The 16,074-nt window shown below is 37.8% G+C and overlaps 1 protein-coding gene and 1 long non-coding RNA gene across 8 annotated transcripts in view; both read left to right on the top strand.

Moving 5' to 3' along the window:
• LOC122659776 (chromatin structure-remodeling complex protein SYD-like) overlaps positions 1-16,074 on the top strand; it is an 85,759-nt gene that overhangs the window by 36,604 nt on the left and 33,081 nt on the right. For 6 of the 7 annotated variants that reach the window (XM_043854909.1, XM_043854912.1, XM_043854913.1 and 3 more), the window contains 10 exons: positions 46-89; positions 293-349; positions 516-612; positions 739-911; positions 995-1,208; positions 2,778-2,903; positions 3,019-3,108; positions 9,655-9,771; positions 9,977-10,057; positions 10,164-10,271. In XM_043854909.1, coding sequence (XP_043710844.1) covers positions 46-89; positions 293-349; positions 516-612; positions 739-911; positions 995-1,208; positions 2,778-2,903; positions 3,019-3,108; positions 9,655-9,771; positions 9,977-10,057; positions 10,164-10,271 — 1,107 coding nt within the window. Of the gene's footprint in view, positions 1-45; positions 90-292; positions 350-515; positions 613-738; positions 912-994; positions 1,209-2,777; positions 2,904-3,018; positions 3,109-9,654; positions 9,775-9,976; positions 10,058-10,163; positions 10,272-16,074 lie in introns of all 7 variants that reach the window. The other variant, XM_043854911.1, reaches the window with a different exon arrangement.
• LOC122659779 lies at positions 12,329-12,717 on the top strand. The gene is made up of 2 exons (XR_006332545.1): positions 12,329-12,359; positions 12,400-12,717. It is a non-coding gene; the product is annotated as an uncharacterized LOC122659779 (long non-coding RNA).

The raw sequence follows: 16,074 nt of genomic DNA on the forward strand, positions 1-16,074 counted from the left end.
AAAAAAAAAAAAATTTATTTGAATTAACTCAAATTTTCCTTGCAGCATTATCTGGAAAGTAATGAAAAGTACTATCTGATGGCTCATAGGTATTGAAGTCAAACCTTTGTTCTTTTGTTTGAACCACCATGAAGTTCTTTTTTACATGTATTCCGACTTTCAATTTTGGACTATTGTTGAAGGCCTGGCTTTTCCTTTTGTAACCTTCTTTTTTTCATAGTTTTCTCATGGAATTAATATCAAGATTTTTGAATTTATTTTAATTTGTCTATTGCAACATTGTCTCATGCAGTGTAAAAGAGAGCATAACAGAGCAGCCAACTGGTCTTCAGGGGGGAAATTTGAGGGAGTAAGTTGAATTTTGATTCTGTTTCTGGATTTTCTTTCAGAACTTTGTTTTGTTTATTTCATGTAATTTTTTTTAACATTTGTAGTTGGTGTTATTACAGACAATTTTCTCTTTTGGGATATGTTTGTGTTTTTATGTTTATGTATTTGAATGATTTGATGTGTAGGTACCAGATGAATGGTCTCCGGTGGTTGGTTTCATTGTACAATAACCATTTGAATGGAATTCTTGCGGATGAAATGGGTCTTGGAAAGACTGTCCAGGTATTGATTGGTGTTATCTGCCTGGAATGACACAATACTTTGATGTAGGCCACTTTCTGTTATTTGTTTGTCATAGACTAAGACTTGTTTATCGTTAGAGAAATCTGATAGGTTGTACCTTTGCAGGTTATTGCTCTGATTTGTTACCTAATGGAAACAAAAAATGATAGAGGACCTTTCCTAGTGGTAGTACCTTCCTCTGTGTTACCAGGATGGGAGTCAGAAATTAGCTTCTGGGCTCCTAGTATAAACAAGATTGCATATGCAGGACCTCCTGAGGAACGACGTCGGTTATTTAAGTAATGACATATCATTGTGAAATTTATTTTCTGTCATTTGGCTTGTTTGGAGAATGATTTTGATTTTCATTTTGTCCCTGCAGGGAAAGGATCATCCAAGAAAAATTCAATGTCCTTCTGACGACATATGAGTACTTGATGAACAAACATGATAGACCCAGACTGAGCAAAATACATTGGCATTATATAATAATCGATGAAGGCCATCGCATTAAGAATGCTTCCTGCAAACTGAATGCAGACTTGAAACACTATCAGAGCTCTCATAGATTGTTGTTGACTGGAACACCTCTACAGGTTACTGATGATCCTATCTTGTGCTTTTGGCTTGTTTTCTGTTTATGTTATTATTTTCTCCTTTTCCTGGGGGTCTTGCTGTTACTCTGAGTCCCATACAATGAAATCTTTTACTTTAGCTAGATGAAAACATGATCTTTTTTATTAATTGATTTTCACCTCCTAATCAAGTTCTTCTCTTAATATCTTGTCTGGCACAAAAACCATCATAATTGCTTTTTTTTCCCTTCATCTTATTATGTTTTACCCTTTCTGGGATAATATTAAGTATGTTGTGTTGATTCTATTGTCATAGATTAGCATTGCAATAAAATTCTCTACACCAATACCTTTATCTTGGTTCTGTAACTTCTCTCTTTCTCACCCTTGTTGGATTTGTGGCTAGATTTTTCTGTTTTAATCATAGTTGTCAAGGTGTTGCCTAGGCGTCCAGGCCGTTTGTTGGGGCCTAGGCGACTGCCGCCTTGCACTGGTTTTCATTTACTTAAGATATTATTCATAAATAAGCAAATACCCCCTATTTGAATCCAATAAAAATAGTTAAAAAATAAAATTCCTAAAGGATAAAAAGTCAACCCTCTAGTTCAAGAACAAGAATTGGATTTTCAGCGGTAGGTGAAATTTTTTACTTTGAAATGTTGGGATTTTCTTAAATCTAAAAATTCTATAAATAGTAATATGGTAAAACATTGCTAAAAACCGAAAGTGCGGTGAAATATTCATTTATTTTGATATCTAAAACAATATTTTCATTCAGTCCGACTTTGATAGCATTCGCGCATACCAAATAAGGTTTGACCGGAACATAACTTCTTCAATTTAAATCAGATTTAACAATTTTGGATCTGTTGGAAAGCTGATTTTGTGCTCTTAACTAATGCAAAAAGTCTTATGTAAAAAAAAAAATCATTTGACTAGTCAAACTTCTTAGAGAACAAGAACATCTCTCTAAATTGAGAGCAATTTAATTAATTATAGATAAGATCATATTTTCTAAGAACAATATAAACCAAATGTATGTTTTGATAGTTTCAAACTTCCAATAGTTTGCTTCTTCAGTTCTGCTGTCTACTAGTTCTATACTGATTTTTGATGACTTGATGTGGCTTAATATTGATTTTTGATGACTTGATGTGACTTAATGTTATTTTTGATGACTTGATGTGACTTAATGTTATTTTTGATGACTTGATGTGGCTTAATGATGATTTTTGATGACTTAAGGTGACTTAATGTTGATTGTTGATGACTTGAGGAGGCTTAATGTTGATTTTTGATGATATAAGGTATATATTGTAGCATACTAAAATATTGTAGCACACTAAATAATGTTGGAAAAGGGGGGAAATAAAAAATAACACTTGATGGCATCTTGGCCGCCTACGCGGGCGCCTTGTCGCCTAAGCGCTTAGGCCCCCTCTACTGCCACCTTGCTGCCTTGACAACTATGGTTTTAATTAATCAATTTCCTATGTTTTGCTCCTTGACCCGAGTATTTGCATGAAGTCTGATTGTTTTTGGGAAAAGATACTATTGGTAGTTCTTTTTATATCTTTGTGTTTTGTGCAGAATAATCTTGAGGAGTTGTGGGCATTACTCAACTTTTTGTTGCCAAACATTTTCAACTCGTCAGTGGATTTTTCTCAATGGTTCAATAAACCCTTTGAGAGTAGTGGTGATAATTCACCTGATGAAGTAAGCATTGGTATTCTTTTGAGGCTTTGTGGTGTATGTTTTATCAAATTTTTTTTTTTAAAAGTAAAACTCTTTCCTGACTTTTCCTTCATTATTGATTCTTATCACCGAGTAGGCTCTACTATCTGAGGAGGAAAATCTTTTGATTATAAATCGACTTCATCAAGTTCTTCGACCTTTTGTTCTCCGGAGGCTGAAACACAAGGTCCGTACATGATTCTCCATTCTCATAGAAATACCATTTTTTTTTCTTTTTGTTTTTAATTATTAATCAATGCCATATTGAAGTGGTTAATTCTCCAATAATCCTAAATTCTTACTCTTTTGATTTGGCTGGCAACTTAACAATCTTTACAACTCAACTCAGCCTTATCCTAACTAAATGGGGTCAGCTACATGGATCCTCTTTTGTCAAAAAACTCTAGGATCCATGCTAAAAGGTTTGGCTAAGCTTTTACGATGCTGGCTGCTGACATGATGCACTAACCCTTCTCCATCATCTGTGCTTTAATTTTTATTACTTCTGAATACTGGCCAACATTTCAATGTAATATTATTTTTGCAGTTAACAATTTTCAGAGTTCTGTTTTTTTTTTTTTTTTTGTGAATAAAAAATTCATTACCAAAGAGAAAGAGGACTACAACAGCCCCTTAAAGAGGGAGAGAGAGAGAGAGAGAGAGAGAGAGAGAGAGAGAGATACACAAATATACAAGGAGGCCTCAAGAAGAAGAGGAGTCCTGGAGGGAGGAGAGAGGGAGACCCCAGGTGGCTACAATATACCTATTCCTTGGAGAGTCAATACAAGAAAGGGGAACCAAAGAAATCTTGGCTTTAATGTAAAAAGAAATGGAATCCCAAATCTGGCGAAAAGACCGAGAGTTGGAGGTCCATTTACAGAGTTCTGTTATTATGTTATTTGCCTAGCAAACCAGTCTCAACTCCCTTATGTGTGTGGGACCACAAACTGGGGACTGTGTATTGCTACACATTACAACCCCTATGGTCTCATATATTAGAGGTACCCTAAACCCTTAATTATCTTGCTTTGAAAGCTGCAGCCGCCAGTATAATACTAAATTTTGAAAGTGACAACATTTTTATGACTGGAGTTTCCAAGTGTCAATGGTTGTTGGATCATTCAGCTCCTTGATGCTAGTACTTAATGACGAGGTTCTAAATTTTGGTTTAAACCTAGTGAAGCCCAAATATCTTGGGTTTAGGTTGAAACTCGACAGAAACCCTGCACATTTCAGCTATTGGATTCGGTTGATCATTTCGGTGGTTAAATGGTTATATTTTGGCCCGAAACTTTAGGAAAACCCTAATTAAGCACCTCTAATCATATTGGAACCTTTTGATTGTAAAACAATACACCCAAAATGGTAGTTTGGTTTTGGACCCTAGGTTGCTAGCGTACACTGCTGTATACTTTCTCTAATATACCTGTTCTACACATAATTTAGTATTAAATCACACAAAATTCCATTAAAACGACTCAAATATGCATTAGGAATGAAGAAAACCATTTAATAGTACACTCACATGTAATCAAGTACCAACTGTACAATTATGTACCTCTGCTCGGGGACCCTCAAACCCTCTAGAAGATTTCTGCCGCCGATGTAACCGTTTCTCCAACTCTATCACAAAAGATGGCCATGTCATTGTATGCTTGAAGGAACACTCGAAGTCCAACACAACAACTTTATATGTGTCATTGTCAACATTCTCTAGGTAACCCAACCTAGGATATGATCATTGGGCCGGGAAGACGATGCAATATGGACACACTGTAGCTGCTTGATGGACAAGGCTGATATGGTTGCTGGGGGGCTGGGTATGAGAAAATGATATCCACAAATGAAGACCCACCTTGTGACTGATCCTCATACACAGTAAGGACCAGATAAGACGTGTACTGATCATAACCACTATATCCACCATACGCAGCAGGGAGGCCTCTATGGAAAACGAGGGTGCACACCATTGTCCTGTTTGTCTGTACCCTCCATATCCACTACTCTCCTCTAGGCTCCGACATCCAAGTGTGCCAAACAAGCTCGTAACATCTATCTCCATGCTATCCTCCTCTGCATCTGGTTTGAACCTGTTGTGGAGGAATGTGCAACGAGGAAGAAACCAAGCAAACAATCATACACCACGAGGAATTTAATGTGGTTCGGCACGAATGCCTGCATCCACTTGAGAGAACTAGAGATTTTTCACTAAGCCAAAAAAACTCGATACACCACTCTCCACCTCACAATGTGATATCCCCTTACTTGTGTTTAGGTTTTCACCACAGTGACTATACAGAGAACCCAAAAACCCTAATCCTCACACAATTACAATTTTACCCCTGTACATGTAATGGACCCAAAACCCAACCTAATTACAAATACAGGCCCAATAATAATCATGTGGACCCGCAGAATACAAGAAACACCCAACCCCAACAATCTCCACCTTAGCTTGAAATCTGCTAGCCACCCTGAAGAAGACCAATGTTGCTGTCGATTCTGCAAACTCCATCATTGTCTGCCATAGGGTGTTATTGCTTGTCCGCATACCCAAACCAGCATGGCCCACAAGCACACCTGGGGTGCCCCATTCAGCTTACCGTTGCTGCATGATGTGATGTGGCTCCACCTCTCGTATCGTTACAACCTGCTCAGAGAGATCACTACCACTCACCAAATATGAAGTGTGATACAAACTTTTTTCCAGACTTGCACTTGTTCTCACCTGAACCTTCCGCAGTCTTTGTTGTCCACCTATACCTCTTGCTCGAGTTCCAACGGTAGCTTCACTTGTTTCAACAGTCCCTGCAAGTCTGTACAGATTCCCAATCATCCGCCCTGGCATTATAACCATGGCCCCTCTAGAAACTTTGAGAACTCCACCTGTAGATAATCATTTGAAACCTCTCGAATCCAGTGTTCCCAGTGAAATCAGATTCTTCCTTAGATCTGGCACATGCCTCACCCTAGTCAAAGTTCGCACATTCCCGTTAAACATGCAGATCCATACAGTCCTAATCCTAACAATCTTGCTTTCCACATTATTTGCTATTTTAACAGTACCATTATCACATGCATGATATGTAGCAAACTAATCCTTGACCAAATACATGAAAAGTACAACCAGAATCTAAAATCCAATGTGAAGTTTTTGTACCTGACGAAGTAGTGAGATAAACATATCCATCATCATTCCAGAACCCTTCCACAACAACAATGGATGGTTTACCTTCCTTCTCATTGTCCTATTTCTCCTTTTTATCCTCCTTACGCTTCAGGCAATTCCTCTTTATATGGCCTTTCTCCTTGCAATATTAGCAAGTTATTACGACCTTTCGACTTGGAGCGACCCTTGTACTTCTGCCTTTTCCCTGGCCATCAACTCTAACTTAGGAACTACCCTCCTCTGACGCTCCCTCACTGCTATTTTTCCGTGGTGTTTAGTGCATTAGCAAAACAGCAATAACCTCGTCAAGCTTGAGAGTATCCTTACCAAGCAGTGATGTAGCCTCAATGTGATCAAATAAAGGAGGTAGTAATATCAACAAGAGAAGGGCCTTGCTCTCCTCTTCGATCTTAACGTCAAGAGTCGATCATTCTGTAAATATCTTGTTGAACTCATCCAAGAGTACCTCAACTTTCGCTCTCTCTCACAACCGAAGGCCATATAACTATTTCTTCAAAAACAACCCATTTGTCAACAACCTGGACTTGTACCCGCTCTCCGCTTTGCCCACCAAATATAGATTCTTAATGAGCTGGTTGGTTAGCGGCCTCCCAGATACACGTTGGCGAGAATGTCCAATCTCATCCCGTAACTGAACCGGGGACCACTTGGGGGGCTTCGGAAAGAGAAGAAGCAGGGTAGGAAGCATCAAATGCAAACAAAGCGGGTGAACTTACTGAATCTTTCGTATCTAGATTCCTCAACTGTCCAGCTCGTGAATTGGCCTAAGGATAAAATAAGAAGATCTTGAATTTCATTCCCACCATCTTCGTTTGGTCTTCCGTTTGAACGGTGTACTCTTTGTTATTTAAAGGGCTGATTATTTATAACCCGTTTTGCTGATAAGTAAGCGTGAACGACATTTTTGGAACGTTATTCAAGTCAAAATTTAGGTTTGTTGCATTCCTACTTCCTTATCTTCAACCCTCTGTCTGAGCCTTTGGCCCACCTTGTTCTGGTGCATGCTTTTATATAGGGATAAGGCTTTTTTTCGCTTCTTCGTTGTATTCTTCTCGATGTGGCGCCCAATTTTTTGAATGAAGTTACCAGACTTCCTTTGGATCCACCAACCCGATGATCTCACAAAGAGTGTTATCCACAATATACAACTAGATCGTGTTTTTTAGATCCTTCAAGTTATGCCATTCATCTTCCTTCATCTTCTTTGGCTTTTCTGGTTTCTTCCTTAGAGCTTTGATTGTCCCCTTCCGTGTAAGGATATTCTTCAACCATTGTTGCCACAAGGTTAAGTTGTTATGGTCATTGAAGCGTTCTATGGCGAAGCTTGAACTCGTTACCGCCATCTGATTTACCCGATCTTTGCCTTCCGTGTCCACCATCAACCTCAAAGTACTTGATTACCGTTGTCTTGCACAAATCTCCATGATCCGGCCTTTCCATTGAGTCTGGAACGTCGAAAAACCTTAGGAATACCTAACCACCATCCCGCAGCTTCTGTATGAATTCAGATTTTCTGTACAGAACCCAAACCTTACGGAATAGGCTCGGAAAACCCTTTTTCTCCCATTCTATGAAAGGTATGCCCCTTTTTTCTTTCCTTTTCCTTCCTAAGGATCCCACAACCAACCTTCATCCTGAAGGGGAAAAAGAGCTTACCGTATTCTACAATGTCTTTCTTCCACCGTGGGTTTCACTACCCACTTTCTCTTTTGTTTATTTTTCTTTTACACTGTGAACACTTTCTTCTTCTCCTTCACTGAATTGTACTTACGATTTATACTTTGGAAACCTCCTTCCTTCGCTTTCCTTGTGCACCTTCCATTTATTGGATCTCCATGCACTTCTTGCGATGAGCCAGTGAACACCGCTTTGATACCACTTGTTGGGGATGAATGCACAACCATGAGGAAGATACCAAGTTAACTGTTACGCATAACATGAGAAATTTAATGTGGTTCGGCATGAATGCCTACATCCACCCAAGAGAACCAAAGATTTTCCACTGAGCCTGAAAAACTCTCTACACCACTCTCTACCTCACAAAGTGATCTCCCCTTGCTTGTATCTAGGGTTTTCACATAGAGATAATGTATGGGGAACCCAAAAACTCTATCTCCATACAATTACAATTCTACACCCATACACGGACCCAAAACCTGACCCAGTTACAAATACAAACCATGGTTTAAAGTATCGCACTGTATCGTATCGGCCGATGCATATCGGTATCGTAGGGTATTGATATGAGACACTGAGGTATCTTTTTTTTTTTTTTTTGGTTTGAAAAATATCATGTATCGATAAGTATTGCATTGTATCGGCCGATACGGTGTGATACGATACTATCAAGTTAAGGGGCTGAAAAAAAATATTAAAGTATCGGTAAATATTGCTAATGTATCAGATGATACGATGCAATACATAGTGATACGTTGCGATACAGTCCATTAAAAGCTCATGTTTACATTCCAGAACGCACGAATGAGTTGTGAAGGCGGAAATGACCACCTGTGAGTCTCATTCCTTGCTCTCAACATCTTGTTTTCCCACTTTTCTGATTTGGAGTTTACATTGAAGCATAAAAATGACTCAGATTCAACTAACAAACCTTTCTTTCGATCATTTAAGTGGCTGAAATCAGAGATTAAAGGAGTTCTTAGAAAAGGTAGGTTTTCTGGCTTGATTTTTTTTGTTTAAATCACTAAGAGAACTTGTTGTCTCCTTATACAATAGACTATTACTCATAGTTCAAGAACTTGTCTCCCAAATATGATTTTAACTAGTGTTGAGTGTTGAAACAGGATTCATGTAATAGACCCCACTTAATAGGGATATGCCTATTTGAGTTGAATTGTTGTTATAGAGTGGCCATGCTCAAGTCAAAACTATGTAGAAATTAACTTCATGATTGCCATGAGAATTACACTGTTGGTACTTTGCATTTTTTAGGTACTCTAACTTTTGTTGTGTAACTTTTTTCATTGCTAGTGTCAGAATAAAAGTGGGGAAGTGGGGTAGTAAAGTTGGTTTCTTACATTATCATTCTGTGGAGTTAGCAAATCACTTGTTTTATAGTTACTGTGCATTTACTTTGAGTAGATTCTTGTCCCTATACATGTGCAATTTTTTGTCTGTATTAATGACATACCTTCCATGGCTGAGCAATAAAATACTATCAATATGCATTCTACATTGTAGATGTTTTTCATTGTAATGATTTGTGTAACCGAAGAAAAGACAATGTGGAAGTAAGGTGTTCACTTGGTTCTGTATCTGAGTGCCTTGTATGTTTCAAGATCAAGATCTGTTTAAGTGCTCATCTTATCAGGATCCATCTATTTTCTAGTAATACAGCTCCCTTATTTTGGGTTTCATTCCCCATAAGGTAACCTGATGAATGTTTTTTCACTTGCCTGAGGATTTTGCAAGGATTTTGTGTTACGGCATCTTTCATTCTTGTGCCCTCTTTTCCTTATCAGCTATGAAATCTTAAGTTTGTGTTTTATTTTGACGTTATTATGTTTTTAAATGCTGTTTTGCTAGGTTGAGAATGAGTTGCCTGAGAAGATAGAAAGACTTGTAAGATGTGAGGCTTCTGCTTATCAGAAGCTTTTAATGAAGAGGGTTGAAGAAAATCTTGGTTCCATTGGAAATTCAAAGGTTCTCTCGGCATTTTCTTATCTTTTCTCTCTTTGGATTCTTACATAAAGATTGGCTTGATCACTGAGGCAGTGAGCTCATGTCTTAGTTCAGTACTTGTGGTGTTTTACATAAAGATTGGCTTGATCACTATCTGAGGCAGTGAACTCATGTCTTAGTTTAGTGCTTGTTTGAATGGTAAATAATAATTGCATTTTGTGGTCAGGGCCGGTCGGTGCACAACTCTGTGATGGAGTTACGTAATATATGCAATCATCCGTACCTCAGCCAACTTCATGCAGAGGAGGCACGTTATTTTGTTGTTCTTTCATAGAATTTCTTTGTTGAGGTGTGATAATTGAGTCTCTTTGCCTTTTTACATGGTCATCTCACAATTTGATCTCCTTGTGTAGGTTGATATTTTAGTACCAAAACATTATCTGCCACCAATTGTGAGACTCTGCGGAAAGCTTGAAATGTTGGATAGGTTATTACCCAAGTTAAAAGCGACTGATCATAGGGTATGTGGAAATTCTTTTGACGGTAGTGTTGCAGAGACATTCCCCCACTCCTCCTCTTTAAATTAAATTTTATGTTAGCCTCTGCCATCTTATTGACATCGTGTCTTGTTGGTCCATCTTTACCAATTTTTTCTTGAGTATGTAATCAAGTTAAAAGCGACTGATCATAGGGTATGTGGAAATTCTTTTGACAGTAGTGTTGCAGAGACATTCCCCCACTCCCCCGCTTTTAATTAAATTTTATGTTAGCCTCTGCCATCTTATTGACATCGTGTCTTGTTGGTCCATCTTTACCAATTTTTCTTGAGTATGTAATCAACGAATTATGTGATATTTGAATAGCTAAGTTATTTGTCTTCTTCAAGACTAAAGATTCAATCCATCATATACGGGCAGATGAGACCAAAGTTAAAGAGTGGAAATTGATGGAAAACTAAAATGAGAATAACTAGAAACAATTCACCTGTCCAACATTATAAGATAGGTATACCATCCATAGGCTCATTAGAAATTCTTGTCTACCCTAATATTTCCTCTTGAGGCTTCCTCAGAACTTTGTCATGTAACTCCCATGCTTGGCTAGCTCCTCAAACTGCCCCATGTTGTGATATTACTATATAAGGGCTAATGCTAATCATGGAAGGAAGAAGTTCAATGGTATTTAAGCGGGCATTGATTTCTCTTCGCCAATGTTCCTATTGCTCTTTTCCATAAAGGTGATTATTGGGATGCTTAACAGGCAGCCAATTTTAATCCCCTTTTTTTTTTTTATTTATAATAATAATATAAATAGTGGAATGGACTTTGACTAAGTTCTCGGTCTGAATTTTCAATCATAGTTGCCAAGAATTGGTATGTGGTACTGTTCTCCCTCTTAAAATGCGATTTGGGTATACATTATTGGAAATTTGGTAGCTTCTTGGTACTATATCAGTATGTTATCTGGTATGTAGTAGTTATTGTTCGTTTTTTAGGCTAGAATAGATTAAAATATTAAAATAAGGGGAGATAACCTGGAGCATTACTCTTTTTTTTTTTTGTTTTGTAAAATATTGTTAAAAATTTAATTTAATTCCATTTAAAGAGTTAGTTTGTACATTATAAGCAACCCAGTCAAAATGATTTAGTGAACTAACCATATCATATTGATTAACCCAATTTGTCTCAAATTGACCCCAAATCGCCAATTTTATGATTATATAGATTCAATCCATGTTGGTACCTGTTTCGGTAAAGTTTTGGAATCGTGTCCGAAACAGTTACCCTTCAGTATCCAGTACCAGTATGATTGGTATGGGTATATGATGACCCAGACAAGGTACCAATTGTGTGTTCACTGTCTAGATGCAACTCGTTCATTGGTAAAACTTCTCCTTATTTTTGCTAATAAAAAGAACCAGAAGTGGAACCAAAAAGATCCTGTGATAGTGTCAGTTCTTGTTTTGGCATTGATTTTTCAACTGAATTCAAGAAATGTGGACTATACCGGTTGTGGACTCATACTAAAGAGAAAAGGGAGCAAGTGAACTTTGCAAAAATTTAATCTGCAACATGTGGTTGTGTTTTTGAAACTCATACTAAAAGTGCGACTGTGTTGGTAATCAAATCCAACAAATCTTAGTTATCACGGAAGGAATCCCATACTCCTTGAATTCCTCTTTGGTCTTGCTCTTGATACTTCATTGTGATGGTTTTCATCTTAGAGTTCAACTCTTGTGATTCTAAATTTATCCCCAAAAATGAATTTTTTTTTACAATTTTATCAACATTTAGGCAAAATACTATGGAACCTAGATTCCTGGTTAGCCAGCACCCAATTTTACACTCAAAACATTGAGATCATGATAGAGTTCAGATGTTGTTGGCTATCAATATGTGCTTATTGGTTGTCTCAATTTTGACTTTCTAAGGGATCTAGGCAAGCTCATTGTGATGTAGTATTCTCTTAGAAAAAGGGGGGGGGGGGGGAGAAACCAGTTCCTGCGGTTTAGGCTGGTTTGGTCCCAGATCTGAACAATTGTGGTTTGATTTGGTTTACTATAGAACCAAATCACCAATAACACATGACCAGCCGTGTGGAATTTTATGGTTTACTTAAAACTAGGATTTGTAGGACCCATTTGAAGAGGTATTAGCTTGAGGTTATTCGAGTTCCTGAATTTCAGGAACCTTATCACTACACAAGTCATGGGCCAGTTTAGGACTTATCCTTATTGCTTAGATGTTTGGACAGGTTGGGAAATTTGATAAGATTTAATTCCCTTATTTATATTAGTTTCTTTTCAGTTAAGGACTCCATCTCAGCCTACACAAGGAGATTTCCTCATTTATTTGGTTTCCTTTTTAGATCCAGTAACTTTAGTTGCTTAGTTTCTTTGGTTAGAATAGGATACTTCCTAACACGGCCTGTGAATGGAAATAAGTTTCCTAATCAATTATGTTGTTATTTGTTTTATGAGTTACTTGTTTTAGTCAAGTAGTAACTCTCCTAAAACTTCATCATTGGAGAGCTTAGGAATTAGGATCAATTAGAATTCTGTTATATTTCTTTTTCTATTTTCAGTTTATAAATATGTAAGAGGCTAAACCTCACCCATGATTTGATTGAATAAAAAATAGTTTTTTTTTTTGGGAATTGGTTGTTGCCTACTTGCCTTTATTCCCCCCCCCCCCCATGTTTGTGATTCTTTTTCTCTCTCCACATGATCTCCCTTCCCTCTTCTCTCCCCTTCTGATGTAGATAGAAGCGTGATGCAGTTCAAGGAATTCACTGTTCACATGAACAGTGGTGTGGGCCTCAATACCAGCTTGCGTTTGAAGAAAGATGCTGCCATGATCTTTTAAAGTTTGCTTTTTAGTTAGTTTCTATTTTTGTGTTTAGTCGTTTCTGTTTTTCTGTTAGCTTTGATTTTTTTTTTTTTTTTTTGGTCTTTAGTACTTTGCATTTGGTTAATAGGTAAGATCTTGGTTAGCTACTTAGCTTTTTGTACAAGTCTTAATATTCCTTTGTAAGAATCTTTCTATTTTTCTTTATTTCCTTTCTTGTAATTGCAACATCCACTACATATGTAATGTACCATTAAGAGTCCTCCACACGATGTAATAAGCTAGTTTCTGGGATTTACCTGACTGTGTGAAGCAGTGTAGGAGAGAATCCTATGTGAGGTGAGAAACCTTGAAGTGAGAGGCCTAGGTGCGAGTGAGAGACTCAAACCATCTATCCCCTTCTCTATTTTCTGTTTTATTGCTTGTTTACTGTTAAGAGTTACTGGTATTTATATTGCTGGGAATTGGAGGTATTCAGTGCTGTTGTTAGCATTGAATGATCCAACTGTGGAATTAGTTCCTAAGTGTCTAGTTGGGGACTGGTTCTACTTTACCTTCTTTCTCTCCATCTTGCGATCTCTTGTCTTCCGTCAATTTCTTTCTCTTCACACCACCATCAGATCTTTTGATTTGCCTTAGTTCGTATCAGAGCCAAGCCTGGCCATGGATACCTTTGTGTTCAAGACTAGAGTTCATTTGCCCAATGGAAAGACTTCTTCTCTATTCATAGATGAAGGACGGAATTAGAATTTCATTCCACAATGCACCGTGGAGATGTTGTCCAAGATAGATGAAATTATCATTGAATCCAATGGTGATGTTTTCATTGAGTTTCCAGTTTCTTCCTTTAGTTGATGGTGCTCGATGTCTTGTATTTTCTTCTTCCAAACATGTCATCATAGATTCATAGTTGGTCAATCATGGATGGAAGAACGAAAGACTGTCTTCAATCTTGAAGGGAACTCATGTACATTAGTGTCTTCTCATCTTTGACAAACTGTTGTCTTGAGGGTTGCAGTGTGATAGCTGTTTAAAGTCGATTGAAGCAAGACCCACAGTGGAGCCACAAGAGGAGTTGAAAGAGAATGAAATTGCAGAAATTCCTAAGCCTAATGAGGCAGAAAAGAAATAAATTGCAGACAATGTTGCTGGTTCCATTGAAATTTCATTGCCTACAGTAGGTCGGTCCCTTCAAGCCAAAAACGAGCTTGTGGTTCAAGTAATGATGGGCGCTAGTGAAGTGAAAGCCATCGCACATCATGAGTTCGTTCTTTACCACAAGTTTCAAGACAGAAATCACAAATGCAACATCAAAGCTTCATATTTTGAATTTTGTTCAAGTTGTGGACAAGGAAATGCAAGCACCTGTTAAAGTATTCTTATTCCTACCCTTCTACAAAACTCGACGAAGAGTTTTTTTGAACCAAAGGGGGAAATGATGCAGTTATGATGCAATATTCTCTTAGAAAAAAGAGGAAAAAACCAGTTTACTGTTCATGTGACGATAACACATGATCAGCCTTGCATGTTGAATTTTCTGGTCTCCTTAAAACCAGGATTTGTGGGACCCATTTTAAGAGGTATTACACCTTGCAGTTATTTAGGTTCCTGAATTTCAGGAACCTTGTCACTACACAAGCCGTGGGCCAGTTTAGGACTTATTTCCTTATTTTATTATTGCTTAGTTGTTTGAATAGGTTGTAAAATCTGATGAGATCTTAGTTTTCTTATTTATATTGGTTTCTTTTAAGGACTCTCCATCTCAGCCCACACTAGAAGGATATTTCTTCCTTTATTTGGTTTCTTTTTTAGATTCAAATACTTTAGTTCTTTAGGTTTTTTGGTTAAAATAGGATACTTCCTAACACCACCTGCATATGGAAGGAAGTCTCCTAATTGCTTAGTTGTTTTTTCTTTTGTTAGGTACTTGTTTAAGTCATGTAGGGATTCTCCTAAAACAGTCATTGATTGGTGATCTTATGATCAATTAAAATTCTGTTTTATTTCTTTTTGTGTTTTCAGTTTTATAAATAAAGGCCAGAGCGCACCCACGAGTTGACTGAATGGAAAAATACTTAATTTGGTTTTGGAATTGAGGTTGTTGCCTCTATCTTCCCACCCCCACACACGTTTGTGACTCTCTCTCTCCACGATCTCCCTTTCCTCTTCTCTTCCCCCCTCTTTCCATCTCATGATCTATTCTCTCCTTAATTTCTTTCTCTTCCCACGACCAGCAGATATTTTGATCTGGATTAGATATATAATGTTGTAACAACTATAGAGGCATAAAACTAATTAGTCATTGATGCAGAACCAAGGGTGTATTCAAGGTAGAAGAAGAAGGCTGCTGCCTACCCTGGCAGCCGGCCACGATTTTGAGTAGGCTACTGTCCAGCAGTAGCCCACGATTCACTGGGTTGTTTCATGTTTTAATTTTTTAGTCCTGTAATAAACCAGTGAACCGGTTGATTCAACTGGTCTAATTTAAGTGGTGGTCCCATAGATTAGTCAAGTCCTTTTATTTAGTTAAGTTGTTAGTAGAAGTCAGTCTCACATCAGCCATGAGGTATTTGGGCTGATAATGTCTTGTATCTCAAGTCAGGTCCAAATTGGAAGTTTCTAATTTTGAGACTTTCCAATTTTGAACCTCTTTTCCTCAGTTAATAAAAGCAATCCAAGGGGGGCCAGAAGCCCACAATTTGATTCTAAAAAACATCTCTGCTGTTATGCAAGTTTTGCTTCCATGAAGCTGTTCCTTGGTGTTCGATCCTTGGAGGGAGGAGCTGGTGTTGGATCCTGCTGACTCCTTGCGGTGGGAAGCCCAGGAGGTTCTTTTTTGTTGCTGTTTTTCTTTCCCTGCAAGTCTTCAAGCTTTCAGAAGTCTCTCCCCTTCAACCGAGTTCCATTGCTGCTGCCCAGACCTTCATTTTCAGGTTACCTTCTAATTTCTGCCTAACCTTCTAATTCCATTACACCC

Source organism: Telopea speciosissima, chromosome 4, assembly GCF_018873765.1.
Source record: "Telopea speciosissima isolate NSW1024214 ecotype Mountain lineage chromosome 4, Tspe_v1, whole genome shotgun sequence".
Taxonomy (NCBI): Eukaryota; Viridiplantae; Streptophyta; class Magnoliopsida; order Proteales; family Proteaceae; genus Telopea; species Telopea speciosissima.